The sequence below is a fragment of the Lichenostomus cassidix genome, chromosome 19 (assembly GCF_008360975.1).
Source record: "Lichenostomus cassidix isolate B80296 chromosome 19, HeHo_3.0, whole genome shotgun sequence".
Taxonomy (NCBI): Eukaryota; Metazoa; Chordata; class Aves; order Passeriformes; family Meliphagidae; genus Lichenostomus; species Lichenostomus cassidix.
The window spans coordinates 1413240-1441081 of NC_139499.1; the positions used below are offsets into that span (position 1 = coordinate 1413240).

Consider the following 27842-nt stretch of genomic DNA (forward strand, 5'->3'; position numbering starts at 1 on the left):
CCATTTATTTACAGCTTTTTATTTATTTATTTATTTTTTAGGACGGAGTTTTGGGAAAGTTGGGGGTTGGCAGTTATTTGGGTTATCATTTCTGATGAGTTTTTAAATCATGTAAATGAACAATAACGGGCTCCTGCAGGCCCTGACTCAGGTAATTATTCCTCTCTATGAGAACATACATTGAATATATTTCTGGCATACCAGCAAAGATAAGCTTACTTTTTTCCTCAGCTGAGATGAATTTAAGTAAGTGCTGAAGTGCTGTCTGGTGGGGAGGCTGTAACATGTATGTACACACAGCTCTCCAGTGTGAAGAGCACGATTTATAATACATTTTGTAATGCTTGTTATACGTGACTTAAGTGTGAAAATTTATTCAGTAAGTCTAAACATTACTTAGAGAGCCATTAACATATCTTTCCAAGTGATTTTTGACCTTTTTCTGAATAAGCACTTTACAAATTATTAAATGCCAGAATGAGGATTAATTCAAGTAACTGTAATTTGATAGTAGTCCTCTATTATAGATTTTCTGCACTTATCTTAAGACAATAATAAAGCTCCACTTATCTAATGTATGACTATATTTTCAAGATGGGTTAGTTTAGTACAATTTTAAAGCACATGAAAGAGAAGCTAGGTTAGGGTTTTTTATCAGTATAAGGTACAGAAGTAGCCTATCAAGTATTTATGGTGGACACCTGGCTCCCTAAATGGCTTCTGCATCCCTTGAAGTCAGTGGCAATGCTGAAGTTGTCCCCTGTGGTTCTGGAGGGGAATTGGATCTTACCCTGATGTCACCTCTGTGCTGAGGCTGCCAGCATGGGGACAAACTAACAGTGGCTGGCAGAATGATTTTCTGGAAGTGAAGAAGGTTTTGGGCTTGGGCTGAGGCAACTCATCAGATCTATCAAGCATTAAGTCACCTTTGGTCACTGTTGACAAGGGACAGACCACAAGATTCCTCAGGAGATCTTTTTAGACATTTGCAAACAGGAGGACTCATTATTTCAATTGGCAAAAGTAGTCCAAGGTGAAAGCAGAGTGCTGCAATATATTTTATGTTATTGCTTAGGAAGAGGGAGGAAGAGAGGTATGCAAACAGAAAAATGGAAATCAGAACTGCTGGGAGAGCAGAGCGTGTTCAGAGGTTCCCTGGAAATGCTGGGGTGCTGACTCTGTTCAGAGCTTCCCCCTGGCAGGCTGGAGGTGCAGCACAAGTGATCCTCCAAGTGGCACCTTGCCATCCACCAGAACAAATCCAGATTTAAACAGCTTAAACAATAGCTCCTCCCTTTGCTTTTCTCCTGAGTTATTTGTGATGACTAAACTCATCTCCACATCAATGACAGCTGCTAATGAATTCAGATGCTTCATTCCCTTCCCTTCTGTGCTCCTTCAAATAGATTTTCTTTGCCAGATACTTCAGCTTTCCTTTCCTGCTAACAAATTGGTACTGAGGTATATTGTTGTGACTTTTGCTTCTATCATTCAAGAAGAGGAAAATACAATATGTATGGATGTGAGTTATATGTCAAAATGCTTTTACTCCCTTCTCTGCCCCCCTTCCTTCACATTATTAAATTATAGAGAAATACTATCATAATAGCCTCTTGGCCAAGTCACTGAGAGCAGAGTTATGGTTCCCTTGATAAATTGCAAAACATTATTAAGTTTTGCTCTTTGGACTGAGAGTATTGGCATAAAAGGACATCAACCCCAGTCAGATTGGTCTTGATTGCTGCTTAATTGCTGCTTGTTTGTGTTAGCGATCATGTGGTTTGATTGATCTTGCCCTGCTTTTGTCATTATTGTTACAACTTCCTAGTTTTCTCCTTGTACAGAGACCACAGGATGACTTTTAAGTCTTGAATAATTTATCTCACTGGGCAGTTAAACGGCTTAAAATAGTATTATAGTTTTAAGCCAATAGCTCAACCTTCAAATCATTATTTATGCAACCAAATTATTAAATATTTATTCTGGGCTTATATCGAACGGTGAAATAACAGGGCTGCTTTATGTTAGCAGCAGTAAGCATCTCAACATCCATCCTTGAATACTGATATTTCCTCCTTTCAGACATTTATTTACTTCTGTAATGTTAGCTGGGTGTCACATCAGTGGTCTGCTTTGAGGAAGGAAAGGATGGTGGTCACTGTGACTGAATTCAAGAGAGTGCATACAGTCACTCTGCTCTTTTTCAGGCTGCTTCACCTCTTCAGATCTTCCCAAAAGATCTCATCCCATCTTGCATCTCCTTTGCACAGGAGGAGCAATCATCCTGTGGGCTTGAAACAAATGGAACTCTACAGGAGCTACCTTGGGGTTATCTTCCCCCTCATTAAAGCAGATGGAGGCTCTTAGCTGAATTTTTGGACATCAATAGAGCTGCAGTGCTGTTAGAATTTTTCAACCTGGCCTATTTGCTTTTTGTTCCATCATGTGATTCATCTGATCTTCTTACTCAAGTATTCTTCCACTAAGTTACACATTTCAAAGTCAAACAGAGGCCTTCCTTGGGAAGTTGGATATCAGACACTGGGCTAAATGGAATAATATTTCTGTTCTCTCCCCTTTCTGGAGATTCAGGTTAGAAGTGGTGTTTGCCTTCACTTTCCTACCTCACCAGACCTTTCCTGTATGACAGAAAGAAGAACTCCTCACAGGTCCAGGGATGAAGTTGGGGCAGAATCCCTGAGTTCCCTGTGCCTGTCACTGCCAAAACCAGAGCTGCTAATGGTCTAACAAAAGGATCTGGAAAATCATTGTTGCCACGTGCTCTGAAAGGCACAGAATATTGGGGTAAACCAGCCAGCTTGGTTCTCTGTTTTTTAAATGATCAAGCCTAGATGGCACCACAAAAAGCAGTCCCTGGTGGGAAGTGTGGCAGCCAATGCATGTTCACTTCTCCCTGTTGGGGAATGGTGGGGACAGCACTGCAGCAAGGGATTGTGACTGTGCCCTTTACACCTAAAATCTGCTTTGGGGATGTACAAAGCAGAAGCATGAAGCACAGGTGGTGCAAATGGATGAATAACAGTTGGAAGTTGTACATGTATGGATCAGAACATGGATGGATGGATGGATGGTTGGATGAAGGGATGGATGGATGGATGAAGGGATGGATGGATGGATGGATGGAGGCATGGATGATGGATGGATGAAGGGATGGATGGATGGATGATGGATGGATGGATGAAGGGATGGATGGATAGATGGATGGATGGATGAAGGGATGGATGGATGGATGGATGGATGGATGGATGATGGATGGATGGATGGATGAAGGGATGGATGGATGATGGATGGATGAATGGATGGATGGATGCATGGAGGAATAGATAGATGGAGGGATGGATGGATGGATGGATGGATGGATGAAGGGATGGATGGATGATGGATGGATGAATGGATGGATGATGCATGGATGGATGCATGGAGGAATAGATAGATGGAGGGATGGATGGATGGATGGATGGATATCTATGCAGACAAGCAGAGCACTCCTGTGGCACTATGCATCTGTGTTTTTCTGAGGTGGTTTTTACCTGTACAAAGAATAGATTCCCTTGCACAGGGCCTAGGCAGAGGCCTGGAAATGCAGGTGGGACATGACCAGGCTCAGCAACAGGGCTGAACAAAGGCTGGCAGATGATCCCAGGCTGGCCACAGCCACTGTGGCTGTCCCCAAGCAGCCAGAGCTGAGCTCCTCGTCCTGCTGTGCTCCCAGCCTGTGCTGTGCAGGCTGCTTGGAGAGATTGATTGGTACAATGGAGAGCTTTGCAAGGTGTAATTTTAAAGGCCGTATTTCTCACTGTGCAGCCATCAAAATGCAAAGGGTCAGGAGAAGCCTATATTTTTTTGCAATTCAGCTTTTGAAGTGTGCTGAAATACGCTTCATTTGCTGCAATTGCCAACAGCTTGCTGTTTCATACCACTCTTAACAGGAGCTGGGGAACAGAGCGAGTCTGTTACACTTTCTATGGTGTATAATGTATGTATGATTCTGGGGTGTGATGAGTTTATGCCAAATTTATCTTTGATTTCTGTATAAACAGCACAGAAAAAATGATGGGCTGCATTCTCTGTGAAACTTAGATAAAATAGAGCTACAGACCTCCTTCAGAGTACCTTCTGTGTGCTGTGGATCTAAGGTTGCCCAAGCATATAATGAAGGAGAAGAGGATCTGGAAATAAATGCCCGTTTCTTTATCCCCACCCCCTCTTGGCAAGGATGCTGTTTATTCTTAGCCTGTGTTGCTTCAGCTCCTGCTACTGCCAGCAGAGCAGGATCCCTTGGTGTGTCTGCAAGAACAATAAACTAGCCAAATTCTCCCCAGGAGCACAGGGGAGTCGCTCTGCTCCTTTGGTAGATCTCTCCCATTTAAGGCTGTTGGGGATGTTCCTCTGCTCCAGTGTATTGAGCAGCCTCTGGATCAGCTCAGAGGCAGCAGGAAATGACCAGCAGTGCTGTAGAATAAGTAAGTTAAAGACACCCTTGTTCTGTATCATCGAGCTGATTAGAAAATTGTTTGTAGTGATTTGTTCAATTTAGATTTTTTTTTGTCAACAGGAAATTGGAAGAGTATACATGTGTTTGCTCTTGGTTTGGTTTTTTTTTCCCACAAAAAGAGTTTTGGAACAGAAAAATTACTTTTTCTTCTCACTAAAGGTAAAAAGGAAACAAAAGATAAGATGTTGTCTTTGTTGGTGTACCTCACTTTACCATAAAAGTAAGCAAAAAAAAAAAAAAACCAACTTAATTTCTGGTAGGGCTGTCAGATCCCAAGATGATGATGGCATGTAGGCCTGGATCATCAGAAGCTGGCCATTTCTTGGAGCATCTGCATCGGTTGTCATAAGATTATATATCAAGACATAAACAGAGAGCCTCTCCTAATGTTTTATTGTATCTCTCAGGTAACAAGATTTTTCTTCCCTGAGGTGAAAAATGTCTTTGTATTAATAATGTTCAGAGTCCACACACAGTGTGAGGTTTTATTCATATTTACTGCTCAAACTTGTGTATTGTAAATATTCTTCCTCCTCATTATCTCGCCTCTGATTTGCTTTCCTGGTGCTGCTGCCCTGTTTAGGCAGTCATGGAGAGCATGGCTTGGGTAGAAATGCAGTGGAGAGGTTCTGCTCCAGACCCAAACCACTGTGCTGAACCACCTTTAATGCTTTGGGTGACATGGGAATGCTGTGTAAGTCATATTTCTCTAACTTCTGTCAGTAGCAGGAGAGATATAAATAGATGTTTTGGAATGACAGCTGTTAATCATGATTGAAATCAGAAGTAACAACCCTTGATTTACACTGTTGTTGTTTTCTTTTTCCCTTGCTGTGCAGTTCTCCTTTTATTTGTTTTCATACAGCCAGATTTGTTCTTGATCATTGATAAAATATGTTTTCTTTGCAATCTGATATTCAGTTCTGCATGAAATCTGCTGTTGCTCTTTTCTGGCTGGCGGAAGACACAGCAGGGCTGTGTTTGCAGGGGCAGGGCAGGGGCTGGGGCTGTGTTTGTGCAGCCCCTCTGGATGTCAGTGCCCTGCTGGGGCTGGGCATGGCCCAGTACATCCCTGGGCTGTGCTGGGATAACTGGGATCTCACTAGGATTGTTCCTCCCAGGCTGAGCTGGCTGATGCTCCCTGGTCTTTGGAGCAGTCTGTACTCAGCAGCAGCTGCCTGATTTGTCTGTGCTTCTGCCTGGATCCGTGTGTGCCTCACTGGGGAAGGGGTGTGCCAGCCAGAAGTGACACAAATCCCCATCCTCAGGGCCTGGCCTGAGTCCAGGGAAAAGCCCAGGGAGCTAAGGGAGGCAAGGTGGAAATAAATGTGTGTGTGCTGTGACAGGCACAGGGCAAACTCCTGTCAGGAGTGGGATTGGGCTGTACCTGTTCAGGATTTTGGGGTTGGGAAGCATTCCTCATGGCACAGGTAGGAGTCAGTCCAGCAGCTGAGCTGAGCTGGGAAACACACTCACCCAGTCAGGAGCTGGGACTGCCTTGCTCTTGCAAAAGCTGTGTGAATCAAGAATGACAGGCAGAACTGAAAGCCTAAAATTCTCCTCCCCACAGGAGGGTTGTGCCATCTCTCAGGGAGCAAGTGCCCCTTTCTTTAGGACTCTGGTGAAGGCTGAGCTTGCTGGCTGTGCTGTAACAGAGAGGTGTTAGTATTCATAACTTTAAAGTATAATGTAGAGAAATAATCCTTTAATTCCATATGGCAGAGAAGCTCAGGCGCCTCAAAATTGTACTATAGATTTGCTGCTGCCAAATGGTGTGGGGTTTTTAAAAGAAAATATATTTTAAAATAAAAAAGCTCAGGAGAGCCACATTAGGGTGTTTTTTACTTGATACATAAGCTCTGTGAAAAAGGCTTTTGCCAAATTCTCAGTGGGTTTATTTTGCTTTTCGTTATGTGCTAACCAGGCACTGCTATATGGAATTATCTAAAGTGGCTCAGGGATCCAGCACAGCTAACTGTGGTCCCGAGAGGATGATGCTCCCTTGAGTCTGGGGCTCAGCTGCCCTTACAGCCTCCCTTACACCTCTTAACATGATCCACTCTCTCTGTCCTTCTATTCCTTTCTGAGAGAAGAAGCAGCACAGTTGTCATGGGTTATCCTTAGGAGTGTTTTATGGCTTCTGCCCCCATCCTCTGCTGTCACAGAACTGTCTGGCTGACACAGGAACTAAGGCACTGTTCCTGTAGATCCCTCCTGCTCCTGCCTGACAGTTTAGGTCTAGTTTACCCTTTGATGCTGAATGGCAGAAGGAGCACAGCAGAGAGCTGCTTTCCCTGGCCATGGATGAATATTCAGTTTGCACTTTCACTGTCACAAAGTAGGGCTGAGTGTTTCCCTGCTGCAAAAATAGTTCCGTTAGATTCCAAGTCACCTGAAAATCTCTCCATGTGCTGAGAGTTACTGTTAGCACTTGCTATGACAGCAGCTTTATGTTGATGTTTCTGCATCTATTTTGGTTTATTCATAATTTCTGGATGGTTTTAGGCCTCAGTTACTCCATCTTTCCTCATCAAATGGTCACTCTTGGTGTTCCATGTCTCTGTGCTCTCCCAGTGCCCCTCTCCCTCTCTGGGTCTGTCACGGCAGTCTCCAGCTTTGCCTCTATTCCTCATTATCCTGCAGGGCAGCAGGGCTGTGGCTGAAGTTTTGTGACTCAGTCCATGAGCAGCAACTGCTCCAAACCACATTGTGGCTGAGGCCAAACTGCCCCCAGCCCCTCTCACACCCTCCTCAGCAGGGCAGGGGAGGGAAGAAGCAGTTTGTGAGGTAAAGGCAAGGAAGTCACCTGTCATTGTCATGGGGAAAAGAAATTTAATTGAATGCCCATTAAAATAGATTTGGGTAGTGAGAAACACAACAAAAAGTGCAATGCCACCCTCAGCCCACCAGCTTGGCTTCATTCCTCCATCCCTGTGTCCCTGGCTGTGGAGCAGTGGAATCCACTATCACCCATGGGAAACTGCCCTGATGGAAAAATCCTCCAACCAGTCCAGTTTTGGAGAGCAGGGAAGCCCTGTTGTTCCTCTCACTGTTTGGGGCAGGTGTGGTGAAGAATCAGAAATAAAACCCTCTGCTGAGTCCCAGCCCAGCCCTCAGCCAACAACCACCCTTCCAGATCTGCTTTATTGCCTTTTCCTTTAATAGAGGTGTAGTTATGATGTTTCCCAGTTCTGCTTGACTTCTGGTATCCTCCAATAGATTCAAAGGCATTACAAACTAATAGGTTCTGCAGTACAATGAAAGAGTCAAAAAAATGCAATGCTAAGAATGACCAAAAACTCCTAGAAAACTTTTGGAGCCCTGGATGTGCCCCAGGGTTGAGTCCTATGTTGTTCAGCCTGGGCAAGTGGTCTTGAGGTGCTGATTGCCACTTTTGTCTCTCACTCCAGGAGTCCTGAGGCTGTGCACATTCCTTGTGAGTCAGACACTCTGAGTTTCTAGGGGTTTGTGCTTTCACCCTAGAAAATGTCTGTATTTCCTCCTTTTGAGACCCTTTAGGTGGATCCCTACATGGACAAATCCATTCCCACTGTACTATGAAAGTGTGGAGTCAAACATGATTTTTGTAAGCCTTTTTCACTCCTTGCCTGGTGCAGATTAGAAGATTAATGCTGTGTTAGCGTGGGAAGTTCCTCAGTCAGACCTTTGTAGAATCATAGAATATCCTGGCCTGGAAGGACCCCCAGGGATCATCCAGCCCAGCCCCTGTCCCTGCACAGACACCCCAAATCCCACCCTGTGCATCCCTGGCAGTGCTGTCCAAACACTGCTGCAGCTCTGGCAGCCTCAGGCTGTGCCCATTGCCTGGGGAGCCTGGGCAGTGCCAGCACCCTCTGGGGGAAGAACCTTTCCCTGAGATCCAGCCTGACCTGCCCTGGCCCAGCTCCAGCCATTCTCTTGGTCTCATTGCCATTCCTGTGGTGCTTGGAGTGCACATCATGGGATTTTCATGCTGGTGTTGCTGTTTGCATGGAGTGCCCTGCTGGGAACAATACAGGAATAACAGTTCTCAATGTCAGACTTCAAACTTTTTTCCAAGGAAAGTTGCATTTTCAAGGGGAAACTGATTTTAGGGCTCCTGTGTGCCCCAATTGATGCACCAGATGCATGCAGTGTAACTCAAGATCCAGTTTTTCATCTGTGGACCCTTTTAGCAGCACTGTGTTATTTCAGCATTGTTTTAAGCAGTTGAGTCTGTACAAATAGATCGAAATGACCCATTGCCTGTCCACATTAAGTGTTCTCATGTGCATTTGAGTGTAACTTTAGGTTCTTAAGAGAAGACAACGGGCACATTTCCATGCTTTACTCTTTTAATTTAACACAGATTGATGGGTTCTGGAATAAAATGTAAACCCTCAACAGTTTGGCATGTGGAGAAACTCAACTTGGAAAAAAAGAAAGGAAAATATGGAAAGCTTATAAATCTGAACTTGGACTTATTTCTGAGTTTGCTGTCTCGTCCATACAGTTCACTCTTTCTCTGCAGAGTTTCAGGCTCAGATATCTTGGTCATATTCTTTTACTCCTTGTAAATTGCATCTAGAAAAATGACACCTGCTGGGTTTTTCTTCTCTGTAAATAGCTGGAATTCGTGATGTATAGGAAGTCTAAAAGTGGGCTGTTTTGATTAATTAGCAAATAACTAATGTGTGAAGATTGGGTACAAACTAAATTGAGGTTCTAGAAATAAAATCTGAGACTGGGAAAAAAAATTCCTAATGCCACACTTGGAATAAGATTTTTTCCATCATTGGGTGGATGTTGACAAAAGACCAAGTCAGGGAAACTTGATCCATTTTATTTTGGGTGGTTAAATTTTAAACTTGAGACCATAAAATTACAGGACACAGAGGTCCTAGATAAGATCAGTGAGTTATATATGAAGTGAAAGACTTCTTGAATTCGTTATCCTCCCCTCTGCCTCCAAAAACTGCTCCCAAGATCTATGAGATCTGACCGATAAACCACTCTATTGGAAATAAAAATCATTTTACTGGAAATGTTCTGGCTGAACTGTAGAATATTTAGTTTATTTATTAAATTGTAAGTGTCTGACAAATAGCTCTGCTCCTCCTGCTACATTTTCTTTGAGCTGAGAGTACGTCTGTGCCATTTTTTGCAATTGTACTCAAGTGTTGCAACTCAGTTGTGTGTTGGAACCTTTATTTTCCCGTACTTTAGGTCCTTTCTTTGATTTGACTGATTGAGAGCACCCAAAGCTGCCTTTTACCCATGAGGGGAGTAAAGGATGAAGGGGAATTGGCACACAAATACCAGACTGGGAGATGCGGTTTGCTCTGGCAGTGGTTGGGAGAAAATGATGACTAGCTAAGGGTGAGGATGCTTTGTGTGCTCCTTCAGTGACCCTGGGAGGGAACAGAGTGTACAGGTGGGAAAACAGCAGCAGAGCTGTAGGGTTTGTTTGTGTGCCCCTGTAAAAGAGCATTTGTGTGAATTTTTGTTTGCTTGGTTCTGGGAGAACTGGAAATAAATGAGAGAAGAAAGAGGGGAAAGAAGATGAAGGAGAACATGCAGAAGGAAGCTTTTTTCCCCAGTCATGGCATGGAGATGAATGAATACCTTTTCCAGTGCAGTCTGAATGGAACTTGCCATCATCATATTAACAATTACAATAAGTTAGGAGGAATTGTTTGGTGTTTGTTTTATGAATACTAATAAATGTAGTAGGTCTCTCCTAAAATATTTCATTAGGTACCTCACCTAGTATTTTCTCTGCATTTACCTCTGTTCCCAGTATTTATGTGTGTGGTTTTAAATCTAAATTTCTGAAAAGGAGTTCTTGCTAGTATTAACCTCCAGAGTAACCAGTGTTCACAGGAAGTAAGTTCAAACAAAGCATCAGCAAGGCTAAAAGAAAATTTTAATACATTCAAACAAAATGCAGGGAAGGATTCTTTAAAGGATACTTTAAAACGAAGATATTTTCAGCATTGCAGTAGATGTGGTTCATGTCTTCCTCTTGCTGTCTAGGTGTAGATGTGCTCATGGACAAATGTAATGGATGTCAGTGATAAAAGTTTTTCTCAGTACACTGCTGTGTAATGCAGTGACCTGAACAGTCCACAGAGTAGGAGAAAGCAGATGTGTTCTCAACTGTAATGAAAATGTAGTTTGTAGGGTTTTTTTCCTACTTTTTATTTATTACAATGCCAGTAAAATTCATTAAAGCTGCTTTGAAAGACAAAAGCAATTTGATACCTATTAAGTAGATCCTGTTGTTTTACGACCATTGAGGTTTGGTTAGTTGAGAATTGTTTGTAGTACCAGGCAGTGTGGTTAGGGGTTAGTCCAGCAACAGGAAGGCTTCTCTGGAGTGATGACTTCCCCTGGGGAGACTCCCATTGATCTCAGCTCCTCACTGCTCTTATGCTGCATTGAGAGAGGAACTGATGCTGTGAGTGCTGCAATGTGATGGAAACCTTAAAAACTTCATCCATGGCAGGAATACCTTGAGAAGCCTAAAAGTTTCTCCAATGAAGGTCCCAAACGGGGACTTCCTTGGGACATGAGTGTTGCCTGCAGCACCTGGAGCTCACACTGAGGCTGTGGAGTGCCAGACCTGCACCCACAGTGTCACCAGGCTCTGCCACAGGGACACGGTGCTGGTGGCAGTGTGACAAGAGCCACGGCCACGCTGCTGCATGGGGCTGGGGAGGGCTTGAAGGACAGCAGGGGACAAGGGGAGCTGCCTGAACCAGGCTGAACTGCTCTTGTTTCCTCTCTCCTGCAGCTCAAGCCAGGCCAGAACAGCTGCCGAGACAGCGACAGCGAAAGCGCCAGCGGAGAGTCCAAAGGGTTCCACCGGAGCAGCTCCCGGGAAAGGCTCAGCGACGTAAGTGCAGCTCCTGCAGCTCCATCACTGGGGAACCCTGCTGAGCTCCTCAGGGCTCTCAGTCACAGCAGGATTTAGTTTCTGGGATGGTTTGTTGCTAAAATCTCCTTCCCTTTGGGGGTTCTGGAGAGGAAGAGGTGACCTAGGGCTGCTGCCCTGGTTCAGTAAACTTCTTAAAGTTTGATATAATGTCTTTCTGTGTGCAAACACTCAGTTCTTTGGAAACAGTTGAAGGCCATTTAATGAAGTTAAAATGTTCTGCATAGTTGAGAAGTGAGATGGCCTCTTTTTACCCCAAGTGGTGGCGGAAAAGAATGTATTTCTTTGGGCTACATACTGTCCTTATGAGAAGTATTTGAGTGTCTAGAGAGACTCAGTTGACTTCTATATAATGAATTGATATTACATGGCCAACAATAGCATAAGCTCTGCCTTTATTGCTCTACCTAAAGTGCTGTGGAAGGGCCTGAGATGGCAGCTCTGTGGAGAGTGTTTTTCTCCGTGAGAGAATGCTGGTCATTCACCAAGTGACACGCATGAGTTATTCTGACAGAGCACTGACTACAGAAATCTTTCTGTTGCTGCAATTAGATTACTATTTATTATGTGTACCATCGCAATCCTTGAGTGTTTTATTCATGGCTCTGTGTCCTCTGTGCCACATGCTTTAAAACACAGAATATAAAGAAAGCCCTGTCCCAAAAGAGTATCTAAATTGGGGATTTTGTAGGTCAGAGCCTTTGCTGGTAAAAGCATGGATAGCTACATCAGTCAGCCCAATTTGTACCAGCCAGCAATCTGGCCCTACTTTTAACTAACCCACATTTTGGAAATGGGGATTTTATCGATAGCATGTCTGTGTAGATTTGGATGACAGATACCAGATGGTGTCCTCTATAGGCCAATCCAATAAAACTGAACTGAGCAGGCATTAAAAGAAATACCTTTGTAAAGGATACATTTCGTAGTGCAAATTTGAGCCTGAAGGCACACAGCTAGCAATTTTTGCTGAATTGTGCATATCACTGGAACAGATGCCGGGGTTGGTTTTTTTTTTGTTCTGTGAAAGTGTGAAATCTGTAGCACTCTCTCTCCACATCCCTTTGTCACATTGTTTTAGAGGTCCCTTTCTTCCCCAGAGCCAGCCTTTATGGGTTACATTCAACTGAACACTTCAGAGCCTGTCCTTCATAGCTGTCAGCTGAGGTCAGTCTCAGGGCTGTGAGATCTCTTTGGAAGAGGGGAGGAAAACCAGAGGAGGTAGTAAGTAAATGCTCTGTACAGGTAGCACTGGATGGCAGCCTGTCACTGTCACCATCCCAGCTTCTCTAAGCCCTGTGGCAGCTGGGAAGTCACTGCCACCAACTTCACAATTACACAGCACCTTCCAGCAAAAAAATTTCACAGCTCCTTACAAACATGGTTTTAATTTAGCTTTGTCATTCCCTTGCAATGTACCGAGCAGAGAGCTCTGAGGTTTATTGGGCTTCTCAGCCTCTCACAGCATTGCAGTGCCAGAGCTGGCACTGAGAGCAGGGTCCTGGCTCCCCTTCCACCCATCAAATCCAGTTTTTCTCGGATGTTTTTACAATACTTTTCCTTTGTCTCAGCTCTGTGGCAAATTAAAGGGAAGTAGAGAGCAAGTACAACTTCCCTAGTGCACCCGAGAGAGGACAGAGGGATTCACAGGTTGCTCAAAAGGAACATTATGTAAATATATGTGGAGATGTATATTTTAAAGTGTTATACATAATTTATGTTTTGCTTAATAAGGAAAGTTCCTTTATGCTTTGATAATTCATAGCAATACAAGCATGTCTCTCTGGTCTGGCATTACCAGTTCAGCTGAGAGTCAAAAAACAGGAATGAGACAGCTCTGGTTGTGCCTGGGTCTGTGGTGGCTTTCCCAGGCTCCTTCAGTTCAGAGCAGCACATCCCATTTCTCCCTCTCCAAATTCAGTTCAGAGCAGCACATCCCATTTCTCCCTCTCCAAATTCAGTTCACAGCAGCACATCCCATTTCTCCCTCTCCCAAAGTCAGTTCAGAGCTGTACATCCCATTCTCCCTCTCCCAAAGTCAGATACCCCATGAGCTGAAAGTACAGGACCTTCCAAAGTGCCAGTGATATTTCCACTTTCACATGCAGGGGAGCTTGACCTTGAACCCAAACCTGCATCCAGAGCTTAACAAGGTTATTTTAAATAATATCTTTTGAAGAAGTCAGTTGTCTGATGATACCCACCAATTACTGTCTGGAAAAAGCTACAGACATCAGAGTAAGTTTTCTCTGAAGATTTGTTTCAGTTTTTACAACTATTTTCTCAGGAAAAAAAATGCAAAAAGTTGTGCAGCCAGCAGTAGATGGAACAAAAATATAAAATATTGCAGGCAGATTAACCCTGAGGTCAGAAAGCAAATTTTGGCCGTGAAATATAATGAATCTCCACTATTGTAGCCTGACAGCACTGTAAGACTAAGCATGGCTCCTGTATGGAAATGTGGATAATGAATGAAGTGCATGTTCTCCAGGTGGATGATCCATTTTCCTGTCCCCAGTTTGAGCAGGCTGGTGAAACAGGAATGTTAGAGCTTCACAAGCCTTAATGCAGGGCCTAAGTGAGAGCTTAGTGACAGATGCAGAATGAGGGAGAGGGGATAATGAACATCCAGTTGCAAACTGACATGTCAGTGGCTTCATTCCCTCTCCTGTCAGGTATCTTTCAACTCTGCCTGTTGTAAATGTAGCTGCAGCCCTTGGATAATGCAGAGTGATGCAAAGTGTGTTTACAAGGGGAGACTCCTTCCCAGGCTAATGAGATCCAAGCAGGTAATTTGCAGCATTTGCGAGAGGTGGGCAAAAATGAAAAGAAGATAATTCAATGAAAAGACCATGTTAAACAGGAGACTTTCCTCGTAATGAGGCTTGAAATAGCATCAGACAGTAGGAAGGGGAATATCCTCTGTTCTTGTCAGATGCAATGCAGTGAGACTGATTTCCATCAACTCCTCTCTTTGTCCTCGCCTGGCACACGTGTGCACACCCACCCACCCCTCTGTGAGAGAACATAATTAGCAGAGAATTTGACCTCTGCTAGATGAGGGATAATGATTGCTCCAATGCTCCAGTGCAAGCCCTGATCCAGCTCCCCCTCTGAATTTCATAAACCCATGGCTCTCTGCCTTTCTCCCCTATAAAGGGGTGGTTTTTTTTAGGAATGACAACTTGTTTTTTCCTTTATGGGCAGAGGTAGCTCCAGGGGCCTAAAAGAGAAATTGGAGAGCTGCTCCTCCTTTATATATAGGGTGCTGTAGTCAGTTTAATCTCATCAAAATCTTGCCAGTAGTAGAATTCATTTTGTTGAGATCTTGCTTGGAGACAAAATGGCAGCGCTTTCTCTTTTGCTCAGCTTGGAGCTCAGTCAACTTGTTTTCCTTATCTTTCTGTATGTATTTATTTTTAATTGAGTCCTCCCTCTTTGGAATACTTTTTGGTCATGTTTTACAAAACAGTCAGGAGATTTACTTGAGGAAAACATGACAATTACAGCTAACCTGGATGGTAAATGCACCAAGTATTCAGGGGTTCAGCTTCCTCTTAGCTAATCAAAAATCAAAACACCTGATTTCTTTGAGGCACATTCCTGAATTGCTGATCTACCTGATCTCAGCCCTGCCTGCTGCTTCTGATGTTGGTTGCAGGCTTTCAGTGAGGGGATGAACAGCAAAAGCCTCTCCCACGTGGGTGGAATTCAGCACCTCATCCTCTCTTGCTGCACTTGGCACCTTTCTGTCTGGAATGCTGTTCCAGTTCCTGAGCAGGGAGTGGGACAGGAATCTCCCCATTTGTCCCTACATTAAAGGTCTCCTTTTGGGCTCTCATCAGAGCTGCTGCACTCTTCATGAGTGCTCCTGTTTTCCCAGCTCTCTGCAGCTGTGTGCTCCTCCTGGGCTGTGCTCTTTGTGCCTCAAAGGTCACAGCAAGCTGGTCACAGTGAGCATGAAGTCCTCAAGTCCTGAAGTCCCCTGCCCAACAGGTCTGTAGGAAGAGATGTACCCAGACCCCTCCAGCAGTGTAACCCTGTGGGCAGCTCATGGTTTCACCCCCAAATACGCGATATTTTCAATTCTTTTGTCTCCCATTCCTCCCACCTCTGCACAGCCAAAGCCAAACCGAGGGACAGTCTGTGGGTTATGTGCTCTGAAATCCTCCCTCAGTGCTGAAATCCCCACAGTAATCTTGGCTGTGTGTGGAGAGCTGTGTGTGAGCTGTGCCAGGGGCTGATGAGTGCCGTGGCTGTGCTTTGTGTGCTGCGAGGGTGTGGATGTGTGTGTTTGTGTGTCTAAGGTTGGGTGCGTAAATGCTTTGTTGCATTATGTTAATTCCTCGGCAGTGCAATCAAATTCATGTCGTAATTAAAGCTGTCAGTTGGAAGGCAAGCCAATCGCCAAGAAAACACAGCATAACAAATGAAGTGAAATGATTCTGCGTGTAGCTATACAATGCTTCGCCAGGCATGAAATTAAATAAGTAATTTGATGTTGACATCAGAAATTGAAATGATACCCACTGTTCCTTCATTCAGTCAGACCTGCATAAACAATAGCCAGAACAAATATGTACAACACAGTCTTTCTCCCCACCCAGCTCCCCAAGTAATGCACAATATATATGCAAAATGGGTGTAACTCTGCCTTCCAAGACCTCAAGGATGTAATTTTCTTTGGTACACAATAAACTAATGCTTACACGAGGGTTACTACATTTTTGCTTCTGGGCCAAAGTTCTTCTCTTTAAGAATGGATGGAAACAAAAAAAAAGCCAACAAAAAAAAGGAAAAGGAAAAAAAAAACCCAGAAGGAAAATAACAAAACCAAAAGCCTGTCAATTTTAAGCAAGTGTGTTTTGCTGATGGGCACCTGATGCAGGCTTCTGCTGGTGGTTGTGTGAATATCAAATAGTATTTCTAATGTCCTATTTTGCAAAGGGTTTTGGAAAGTGAAACCATTACCTCTATTATAGGCACACTTTTAGGTTATAGAGCCACCCAGTGCAGGATCACGACTCAGCATGGGCTTGTAAAGCTGCTTGTGCAGTTGGTACCGAGGCTGGGCACTGGGTAGTGGCATCCTTTCGCTATTGGGAGTTACCCAAAAGGTGAGAAGTTGTCTCCTTGCATAGCCCTCGCTTCAGCCTCTGTGCTCTGTCAACACACAGTTCACAACACAGCTGACAAAGTCATCCATGCATGTGCAACACAGTCTTTCATACTTCAATTAAATAGAGTTTGCAAACTGCACTCTCCATATGCAGCATGCAATGTGTGAAGGGCTATATTTCCATCCAGCAAACTCAGATTCCCTGAAAATGCACAGTTGTTCAGTGAAAGTCATTTGACTGCTATGTTTCGACTGTCCTCCCATAGCCATTGCAGCATTGCTTTTGAAGGAATGAAAATATTCAGTGGGAAATATTTTGTTTGCTTATTCTTTTTTCTTCCTCTTTATTGTTTTGTTTTGATACTCTATCCTTCCAAAACTTGGAATAAAAAGCAGACTAAAAATTACACACAGATGCAGAATGCAAACTTTGGAGCTTTCAGCCAGTAAAGTAAGTTTTAAAAACTGTGAGTGAAAGAGTGGGACTCGCTTGGCATCTGTACATAGCTGAAACAAAAGTGGTTATAATGATTGCACGTGTTGTACTTGTGGGTAGATCTCCAGCTTAAATGAAAGGAATTTAAATGGCATGAAGCAGAGAGCAGGATGAGTGAGGAGGAAGGCAGTGTGTTTTGTGTTGGATGCTGAGCATTGTGCTCTCTGCCAGGGCTGCAGAGCTGCAGGCCACAGGGGCTCCCAACAACACCTAAAATCACAAGCCAAACAATATTAAGATGATAAAAGTGGTTGTCTCTAATGAAGGTCCTCCAGGTGCAAGTATGGCAAAATGCACACAAAATACAGGACTTCAACAATTTTATAAGTTTAACAAATTAGAATACTTTACAAAGATCATCTGGTTAGAGGAACAGTTAATTAAGTAATCTCCTCTTTTGGTTCTGCTCCCCACTGAAGCATCCCCCCAGCTTCCAGCCCCACATTTATTATGTCTACAAAATGTGGAAAAAATAAAATGTTCTTGGTTCCATATAGAGACAAGACTAAATAAGATTCCAGGAAGGTTAGCTTACTGTTCTTAAATCTAAGAGAAAGGGTAGGAAAAGTACCAGAGTTAGTTAAGGAGCTATATAACCATATAATAGTAGTCTACAGAGCTACAGATACATGAAAAATGTATAAAAACCAAAAATCTCTTTGGCATCCCCAAAGCAGGGCCTACACTCACGATGGGAACAGGTGATGGCCAGGGCTGTGCCAGTGACCAGGTCATTCCCAGCAGGATGGCCACAGGGATGGCAGGGAAAGCAGAGCTGCCAGGGTCACCATCACTGGGAGCAGCTGGGTGATGGTTGCACAGGGAACTCGAGACCCCAGAGCAGCAGGAGTGGGGACAGGAGGCCTTTGGGGTGTGTTCCTTGGTGTGGAGCTGCCCTTGCCTGCTGATGGCAGAGCTGTGCCCTGCAGAGCTGCTGCTCAGCCCCTGGCTCTGAGCAGGGAAGGAGAAATGCAAATTCTGTGTCTTCCTAGTCAGTGGTTTGCCAGTTGGAGCCTCTCTGCAGTTCCTGGTTATCCCTGAGCTGTGAGGCTGTGCTGAGGAACAGCAATGGGAGCTGAGCTTCAGCAGTTACACACTGTTTGTCTGGACAGCCCAGAGAATACTCTGCTGTTTGCTTCCCTGTCCTCAGCTCTGCAGCCCAGAGCACTGGGCACTGTGATGAACAGCCTGACCTGGATTAGCACCGACATGTTTCGGTCTCCCCCATGTCTCTGAGAGAACCTGCTGTGTAATCCCCATTGCTGAGATGAAAAACTAATGAAACAAAACCCTTTATCTCCTTAATTCCTGTGAATATAGAGGTTGTGATCGTGTCCCACTTAAACTGATTTTTTTAAAGCATTTAAAAAATTTGATTATTTTTCATGGTAGTAATATTAGTTTTAATTGTTTTTATAGATTTGAGTTTTGAAACCTATTTCAGACTGTAGATATTTGCTGTTTCAGGGTGGGTTTTTTTTGTTGTAGCTGTTTCTAAATCCTTGGTTTGTCAAACAATGTGGACATCCAAATGGGAAATTGTAATGACTGCATTCTCCAGAAAATGGTACATTGAGTGAAGCGGCTTCTCTGTGCCCACGCGTTCTTTACATTTCAGACTACTAATTATGTTTACAAAATGTCTCATTTTAGAAAAGCACTATGTGTGTACTAACCAGGGCCTTTCGGGAATAAATTGGCAAACAGGTCATACACTGAAAAAGTCATCCAAACCCACCGGGCTTTTTGTTTTGAAGTCAGTCTACTTTTTTTTTCCTTTCTCCCCCTCCCGCCTGCCCCTTTGTGGCCAAGAAGCTGAGGAGCTGGAGTCCAGGGCATTGAATGTCAGCATGTCAGGGAGGCTGGTTGATGAGTGTCTGTTTAGTCTCAGTGCAGGGCGAAATGCCATCATTAATTCATTACCCAGCTGCCTGTCAAATAAATTGGCAATTACGTCCACCGCAGAAGCTTGGAATTCAGTAAATAGCACGTTACCATCTCAGAGTCGTTGAGAGATGTAAAGGGAAAAATTAAGCAACAGCGTGTTTGTTTCAGTAGCAGATGACAAGGGGCAGGACGTTGTGCTGTGATGTAGTGATGAAAAGCTTGGAAAGGGCTGGTAATGAGCTGTGTGGATTGGAACGTGTTAAAAACCATCGCTGACTTCCCACTTTGTCTTTGTGTTTTATTGCAGAGCTCAGCTCCTTCCAGCTTGGGAACAGGCTACTTTGTAAGTGTACCTCCACTTTCGCCCTTGCCTCTGAGCAGAGCAGTGTTCCTCACCCAGAGCATGGAGCAGGGACATCCAGCCCCCCTCCCTCTGCCCAACAGCACCCTTTTCACCTCTTCCTCCACAAATGCACATCTCCAATGGGGTGGTCAGTGTTTTCTTGAGCTAATCAGGTGTCGTATTAATTACTGCATAAATTTTAGCAGCATTTAATTGACACCATTATAACAAATAAAGTGAGCCATGGTCTTACCAGCTCTCTAATGCGAGATGATGGGATCTGTTTCCACTTGCAGCAGTTCTTGTTGATTCACACATTTTAAAGAGCCCATTACGATGTTTTGCCTCATCTCCTGTGTACCACAGTCCAGAGAATGGGACACAGTGATTTCTACCTGTTGCTTAAAAGCCTCGTGGCACATGGACACTCTTGGAAAACACAAAAGTTATATTTATGCCAGATTTACATTTTATGTCCTGAGAAGCAGATCAAGCCCCTGCTGGTTTGAAAATTGATCAGGTTTTTTTGGTTTTGTGATTTATTTGCATGCACCTGTATTGATTTAACAGTCTATATTCATACCTTTCTGTTTATTCCTACATTCATCAATATACCTTTTACTTGCACAGATAAGTTTGGGAGTAAAAAGTGTTTTCCAGTCAATCCAATGTACTGATTATTTTCTCCCAAGATTTGTATTTAAATTGCTCATATCCTGTTTCACTTGTGACTTATGCTGCATTCTCCAAGCACATCTTTGCTGCCTTTATAATAACTGCAGGAGAAACAGAGCATTATGTGTGTCCAAAACCAGGTGGGTAAAATGCAGTGAGCCTTGTCCCATGGCATTGCTCTGGGAAGTTATCAGGATAATCAAAGCCTGCTTCTATCTTTTCATTGAGCTCTGGGGAAAAGTAAACTCTATGGTATTCAATTACACGATGGAAAAACTTGGTTGCACTCTTGTCACATTCCCAGAGAGTCATTTTCTTCTATTAGTACTTGGTGAATTTAGTCTTTTGTCATAGAGGTCTGTGATCCTATGAGAAAGTTATGGGATTAAACTGTGTACATGTGGTCTCACAAAAATTGCTAAATACCTGGAGAAATGCTGTGTCCTGCTGGATTTACATTGGACTTCTGCACAAACAGAATGTTCATGCTGCTGGTGGTGAGGTATGAAAAGAACATCCTCAATCGAAAAAGTTTTGTGGTAGTTGTTCTAATTATATCAAAGCCCAGATCAGTGTAAGGTAAGTTGTGAAACAGAAAACCAAGCTGGTTTCCTTTTCTCAGCACTTGCCCTGGTTTGTGTCATATGTGGTTTTAAGAGGGTGGGGATGAAGGAAAAAACTATATCAAATGGCTCAGTGTTTATTTTGAATTAAAACTAAACCTCGAATGTCTTTCCGTAGTTCAGAATGAATTGCTCTCCTTTGTCTGGGAAAATTCCAACCATGTGAATGCTTACAGACATGCTGCAGAGCAGGACAGATCTAAGATGGGCCATGGGGCTGGGATGTGTATAAATAAGCCTTGTTCTCCTTGCAGCGAGAGCTGAATATGCATGGGTTGAGAGCAGTGCTCAGCTTCATCTTTAGGCAGCAGAGGTAACAGAAGAGAAGCCATCTGCTGTTCCCTGCACCATACTGTCTGTGGGTTGGTCCACTAAAGTGAAAATCTGGAAGGTGTCAACATCCCCTATGCTCCAACGGAAAGCTTGAACGTTTCCAGTTCTCCTGAGCGAGGGATTTAGCAACGAGAAGAAGGCTGACATCTTCTAGGGCCCATGTATTGGCACCTTAAATCACTCCAGTTTGGATCTGTGTAGGTGGGGGAGACATCCCTTGTTGGTGCCATTAGTATATTTAACTGAGCTCTTTCTCATCTCTAGTCACAGTATTAAGATTCTTTAACTTTCTATTTTTCTTTCTTTGCTAATAGCCAAGTAGGTAGAAAACGTCCTTCAGTTTTTATCTTAAAGTTGTTTTTACACTTGCACAGTCTTGGATGAAACATGAAGGGTTTTTTTCCTCCCTTTTCACTTTGGAAAATTGTTTTTGGGATTATCTTGCTTGTTGTTTTAAAAAAGTCCATACCCTTATTAACTTACATGAGGCAAATAAAACCCAGATGTGTTTTGCGGTACCAGACAATGAGAAAAATGCTCCAGAATGATCCAATTAGCATGTGTTTCTGATCAATGTAATTATTGTATTATCAAAGTGCAAAAGAATATGCACTTCAATTGACTTCTTTTTTCCAAAGCTTTTAACTAGAAAAGACTGTTAGTTTTTGTGTTTGGTGTTAACCCAGAACATCAAAACAGGGGTCATTGGTCTCAAATACAGTAAAAATAACTTCCAGTTTAATAGATAATAATAAAGCTTTGGCCCTTGGAAATGATTCAATGTATGTTGTACATGGGATTATGAACTATTATGGACTGCAGCTCACCAGGAGGAGCATAGGAACCAGGTAGGTGAAAATGAGCTGATGGACATCCACTGCAGAGGGAAGCAGGTTTTATTCAGAAATGAATGACCACTGAGGTATGGATTAAGTAGCATATATTTGCTGTTTAGATCCAAGTATTAATGGAATCTTTGTGTGTTATAGGTATCTCTACCTACCTCTAGAGATAATATTGTCCAGCTTGGAATGCCCTTTGAGAGCCATGCTTGTGCCAGGCAGGCAGGTTTGGGGGGTAATGGGTCATGAATTTACAATGTATGTGGATTTGTTTTGGATGCTGCAGTAAAGCTAAAACGACTTTTAGATCCTGTTATTCTATAGAGTCTCCTGAGATCACTGAGTGTTTAAGGAAACATTTATAAAGCTGACACTTTCCAGTAACACAGAATTGTTCTTCTAATATCTCTATGATGGCTCCATCCTGGTAATTCATTATGTGCTTTCAGCAGCAGTGGTGAAGGCTGAAATCTTACCTGATTTTATACTCTAAAGAGGTGAATTTCTGAATGGTAAAGCTGGTCTTGTTGCCTCTATGTAAGTGCTCCTGGGAAAGGTATAGGGAAAGGAAAAATGCACTTGCTCTGGGGAGGGCATTCCTGCAGCCTGCTTTGGCAGTGGAGAGGGTTGGGAATCTCCCTCAGGTGATTCAGCCTCACCCACACCCAGCTGGGGTGATAGAACTGCTGCTAATTAACCAAACTTTGTAATGAGGTGCCTTCAGCAAAGCAGGACCAGGGTGAGTGGCCACTGAAGGAGTGCTGATGGTGTAATGTTGTCTGGGAGCTCTAAATACCCCTGCAGGTTTGATTTTCCGTTAGGAAAAACTCTCTTCTACTCCTTTCACAAATGTTGGTATGTTCTGGAGATTCTGTTTAAAAGACACTTTAGTTGGAATGTGTTTCCCCTGTCTTGATGCTCCTTGTCAGAGGAGACACTTTCCCATCCTTTTTGCATTTTATTAAATCAGCAGACAGAAAAAAAGAGTTAAAATGCATTCTAATTCTCCTGTAAGCCTTCTGTGCTGGCCTAACTTTACTGCTTCCTATGGGATCAATCCAATCTATGATCAGTGCATGTGAAAAAAAATCAGACATGCTGTTAATATCGGTGCACCCTAAGAAATCACAACTCCATAGCTCCTGGAAAATCTCCCAGTTGTCTTTCATATTTTTTTGCATTGCAAATTGTCATTGTCTCTCATCAAAGGCAGATTATAAGGTAGATTACTTCTCATCAAGATGTCAGATCAGATAATTGGAAAGTAGTTAGAATTTTAGAAAAAAATCACCATCTTTTTAACTTTAAAAGGAAAGCTATTTGAGTTATGGGAGTTTTTAATATTGTCCAGCTGTCTCAAGATTTCAGGAGCTTGAGATGTTTTAGAATACGATTGGAATTTGTATAGCTGTAAAGCTTTTTCTCTTACCTAGCTTTGAAGAATGGTTTTTGCTCATTTGTGCCTCTTGCACCCAGCCAAATTCATGTTAAACTAGATAGTGGTTCATTGGTTTGCAACAGAAAACAGAGCAGAAATCAAAACCTAAATAATAGAGTATTTTTGCTTCAAAACAACAACCCTGATTCCCAAGATTGTCAGGTGCTTTGGCAATCATACAGTTTCTCTGGTTTTGGCAACTTCTTTCCATTTCTGTATGGGTCTGCTTCTTGAGCCTTTGTGACAGTTTCTGAGGGTTTTCTGTTCCTTTTTTTAATGTTTATTTTTGGTTAGCAGGTCTGGGCTTTTTCTTTTCCTCCAAATGCAGAGAGTTTGTGAATTTTTCAGAACTGGACAGAATTTGGCAATAAGTTGGTGATGGAAATAACAATGGGAAAGCAGAAGACTCCTGTGACCCTTCCTTGCCAAACACTGCTCTTGCTCCACCTTAAAAAAAAAGAAAGAAAAGCTCAAACTGTGCTTTGCACATGGGCTGGTGACTCAGACAAACATAAATCTGAGCACATTCCCCAAGGCTCTGGCTAATCAGTGGTGCTATCCAATTTGGCCCTGGTTGGGTTGGGTTCAGCAGATGTTTGCTCAGTTGCAGAGTGCCACTGGGACACTGCGTTGTGCAATGCTGCATTACATTACTCAGAGCTCTAAAAACCATCCAGGGAGGATAAGGGGAGCACCAGTGGTGTTTAGTATGGATATGATGGAAAACCAGTCTTTGGCCTAGATAGGGCCAGCAATTTCTCTGTGCAATGGGAATGTTTTCAACCCAAGACATTATCTTGCAGAGGAAATGTGGAATTAGTTACACCAGCACATCCTCTGGGCTCATGTGCTCAGAGTCCTTCAAAGAGTGGATTCTCCCCCACTGCCTGGTCCACATGCTCTGGCAGTGATCCTGGGGAGCTGGGCTTTGTCCCTTGAGGTGCTCAGGTTGGGCTGGTGATGACTCTCCTTGGTGAGAGGCTGTGAAGAGACTCCACTCCAGGGAAGTCCAGTAGGACCCATTAGGTTCCACAGGAGAGAAACAGATTGGATCAAAAGTCTCATTTGAAAGGGGTTTAATAAATCCAACCAGCTAAAGCTACAGAAGGGATGTGGTACTTTAATCCACACCATGTGCACAGTGGTGTTGGTAAATAAAGAGCTGCTGTTCTTGCAAGAGGTTAAACTGCTCAGTTATTTCTAGTGCTTGACTTTACCAGCCAAACATTTAAATGTGTTTTGCTGGTGTAAAAGTGTGTGTCCATCTGAAATACCCTGAGCTCCACCAGGCCCTGCAGAGTGGCTGTTGGGATGGCACCTCTCCATAGCCTGTCCTGTCCCCTGTGAATAGAGTTGGAAAGACAATCCTTGTTATCCTCTGTTTGGCTCTATAAATCATTGTTAACGAATCCTAATTTGCTTAGTAGGGTAATGAATGATCTCCAATTTTCTCACTGTAATTAGTTTTACCAACTATTATTGTGAAGGGTATATTGAAATCCATTTTAACTTCACTTTAAATTCTCCATGTGCCCATTCTTTGCAGAAGTGAAGCTGACAACAGAGGTTATGAATCTTCTGATAGTAAATTCAGATTCGAGAAAAGTGGACAAGATCCCCAGTAGGAATCTCTCTGTGGGCTGTAATTACTCATTAGTGTTTGCAGCCCTCAGTGGAGTGGATTTGGTGTGGTGCACTGAGACCAGGAAACCTGGTGTTTCTTCATCTAAAATCTTTTAGGTGTTGTCTTTTGTTTTCCAGGAGCCATTAAAAATGCAGTTTATTCTAACTGCTGCTGTAAGGGAGGCATCATCATTGCCAACTAAATACATTGCATGTAATAAAGTCTACCCCAGGTCTATTAATTTTAGCATTTATAAACCATAGTGGTGCTCCTAGGGAGAATTGAGACTCATTAAAGAGTTTGCTAACAACATGACCAGCAAAGCAAGAAGAAGAGCAAGAGCAGCTGCATTTCCAGCATCCTGCTCATCACAGTAAGAATAGTTAGAGCAAAACAACAGTTTTTGGAGAAGAAAACTGTGTATTTCACATATTATTAACTCAGTGTTTGAGGAAAAGTTAAGGCAAGCAGAATAAATGACCTGAGCTGGAATTTTATCAAGATAGGTCTCTCCTCAGATCATTTTGAACAGAGATGGTGAAGGTCCAGGTTATTTTTACAACCCTTCAAAATGGTATTTCCTCATGCACTGCAGAGCCCTGCTGTAATGCATGCTCCTGCTTTTTGGATAACATGCTTTGAATAAAATATTAATCCCTACAGTTCTTCTTTGAATTGTGTGGAACTGTGTTGTCCAAATCTTAAAGGAGAGCAGGGCACCACAGCAGTTTCTTATCCAACTGAGCACAGCTGAGATCAGATGTCAGAATATTAAATTTTTTAAAATTTTATTTAAATTTTTTTTTAAATTCTGGAATGGTGTCACATTTACTGCTCTTGCCTTTCTTCAGCAAGCGATTCCAGCTTGTTGGTCCCTTTTCCTTCTGCTTCAGTGTATGGTTCCCTACATTCCTTGTTGGAATCTTTTCCCCAAGGATTATAAGTGTGATGAGTGGAGACATCATAAAAAAAGAAAGGGAGAAAGTAAGGAAATAAGAGGTTTTATATTTGGAGGGCGATATGAAACTCTCCAGAGGAGTCTCCAACTTTGTTTCTGGCAGAAAGGGGAGTGTTGAAAGTGGCTGGTTGATAACTTCATTTACAGTTTAAAACCCTGGAGGCATACTTAGTTCTTATTTTTGGTGGTATTTCAGGTGAACCTCCTTAATAATTTTTTTTCCAGCAAAAATCAGTTTAGAAAAATCAAGACATAATCATTTCTAGGCAAGTGTTTAACTAAGTAATTTCTTCTTCTGGGTATTTTAAGATTCCTGTAAGTAGCAGAAAGACTTAAGATTTGCTGTCTGTCTAGGTTTGGTCTCGAATTCCCCATGTTACCTGTGGCTCATGTTTTGCTCATCAACTCCTGCAAAGCAAAAAAAAATAGATCCTTTTTTGTGTTTCCCCTCTTTCTCTTTCCCATAGCACGTGACACAAATTGCAGATGTGAACCTGAATAATAAAGGATTGCTTCACTGATTGCTAAACATGCATTATGGTGCTTTTAAACTCATTCCAGGTCATCGTACTGCAAATTAGTTTGATTGCAAGTAGTTAAGCTGTCACATCCAGAGCCTCCATCTTCAGAGGGCCTCAGTTTGGAATCATTACAAGAGAATGCTCAGTAGCATTGCCTGCATTGTGTGTTTAATATCTGGGAGGAATGATAGTGTTGGGGCTCTAGAGGACATTCTGTTGATTTCATGCAATGGGAAGGGCTGTGAATCCCTCAGTGGAGTCCTGGGTTTGTGCCATGGCTAAAGGGAGCAGAGCACCTTCTGTGTGACACAAGAGCCATTGTGCTCTATGTGATGTTTAGAACTTGGTGGAATTTGTTTGTAGCCCAGTGGAAACAGCAACACTGGACAGTTCCCATTGCAAATTATCTGGTGGTGTTATTGCATGTGGTGAGATTTTGCTCAGTAAAATATAAAATTAACATTTTCCATGTACTGTTAATAGGAAAACCTTGCAAGATCTCTGCTTGGCATAACACAAGAATTTGTAGATCAGCACACTCTTGTGCAAAAAGGAGTTATGGCAAAAAACCATTGTGGTAGAAAGGAGTTAAAAGGATAAAATGTGGTGATTTCCCTGAGAAGGGGTTTGTGGTGCTTGCTTGGCTGCGTGCTGGGCAGAGAGGGTGAGAAGCTCATCCTGGGCCAGCCTGGGCTGCCTGGCAGAGGAGAAATGCAGAGCTGCTCTGCAAACTTGGTGACCTTGGAAATCACCAGTGAGGTCACTGGACTGACCGATAGGATCACTGTGGAGAAAGATAATGCAAAAGCCTCTAAGGAGCCAGGAGTGAGCAGAATGGATGGGTGAATGATGAGGAGAAGCCATGGGATGGTATTATTCTGATGGCAGTTTCCATAAGCTTTTCATTTTGCCATTTTCTGAGAAATATAGTCTCTCCCTCTCTTATATTTTGGAAGAATACATTTATTAATTTAGGCTGGATCATATTGCTTATTTTTTTTAAACAATATGTCTTTTCCTTCTTGCAAAATTTACAAGTAAGGAAATACTGAGATAGTTAAGTCAGGGGGAAAACACTGCTGTAATACTGCAGGCACTCAGTTCTGAAACTTGCCCAAAGTATGACTTGTTCCTATGCAAATGAGAGGTGCTAAGGTGAATATTAGGTTATTCTTCTTTTGAAGGTGAATATTAGGTTATTCTTTTGAGTCCCTTGGAGGGATAGCAGGCTTGTACCTGAAGCAGAGAACACATCTCCTGATTGCAAGAATTAAGGCTGAATTTCAGAGAAAAGAGTCCAATCCCCTTTCTCAGCCTTTTATGTTAGAACTCAAAATTGCTGTCTGATAAAATGTAGGACACCAGATTGAATTACTTCATTGAACCACTGCTGTCCCCTGTTAATGGTAATTGCACGGATATAGCGGTCTTTCTTGGCAACATCTCAGATATTTACCTCCCACTGTTTTTCAATTCAAACCTTTGATGAAAATATTCCCAGTACTTCTTTAAAGCAGACACCCAACTGTCTTTCTTGACAAAGGCAAGGTC

At 42.9% G+C, this 27842-nt stretch overlaps 1 protein-coding gene across 9 annotated transcripts in view; it reads left to right on the forward strand.

The window, feature by feature from the left end:
* The window catches only part of AUTS2 (activator of transcription and developmental regulator AUTS2), a 748905-nt gene that overhangs the window by 325178 nt on the left and 395885 nt on the right, over positions 1-27842 (forward strand). For all 9 annotated transcript variants that reach the window (XM_085078805.1, XM_085078808.1, XM_085078806.1 and 6 more), the window contains 2 exons: positions 11292-11393; positions 19242-19277. In XM_085078805.1, coding sequence (XP_084934931.1) covers positions 11292-11393; positions 19242-19277 — 138 coding nt within the window. The remainder of the gene's footprint in view (positions 1-11291; positions 11394-19241; positions 19278-27842) is intronic.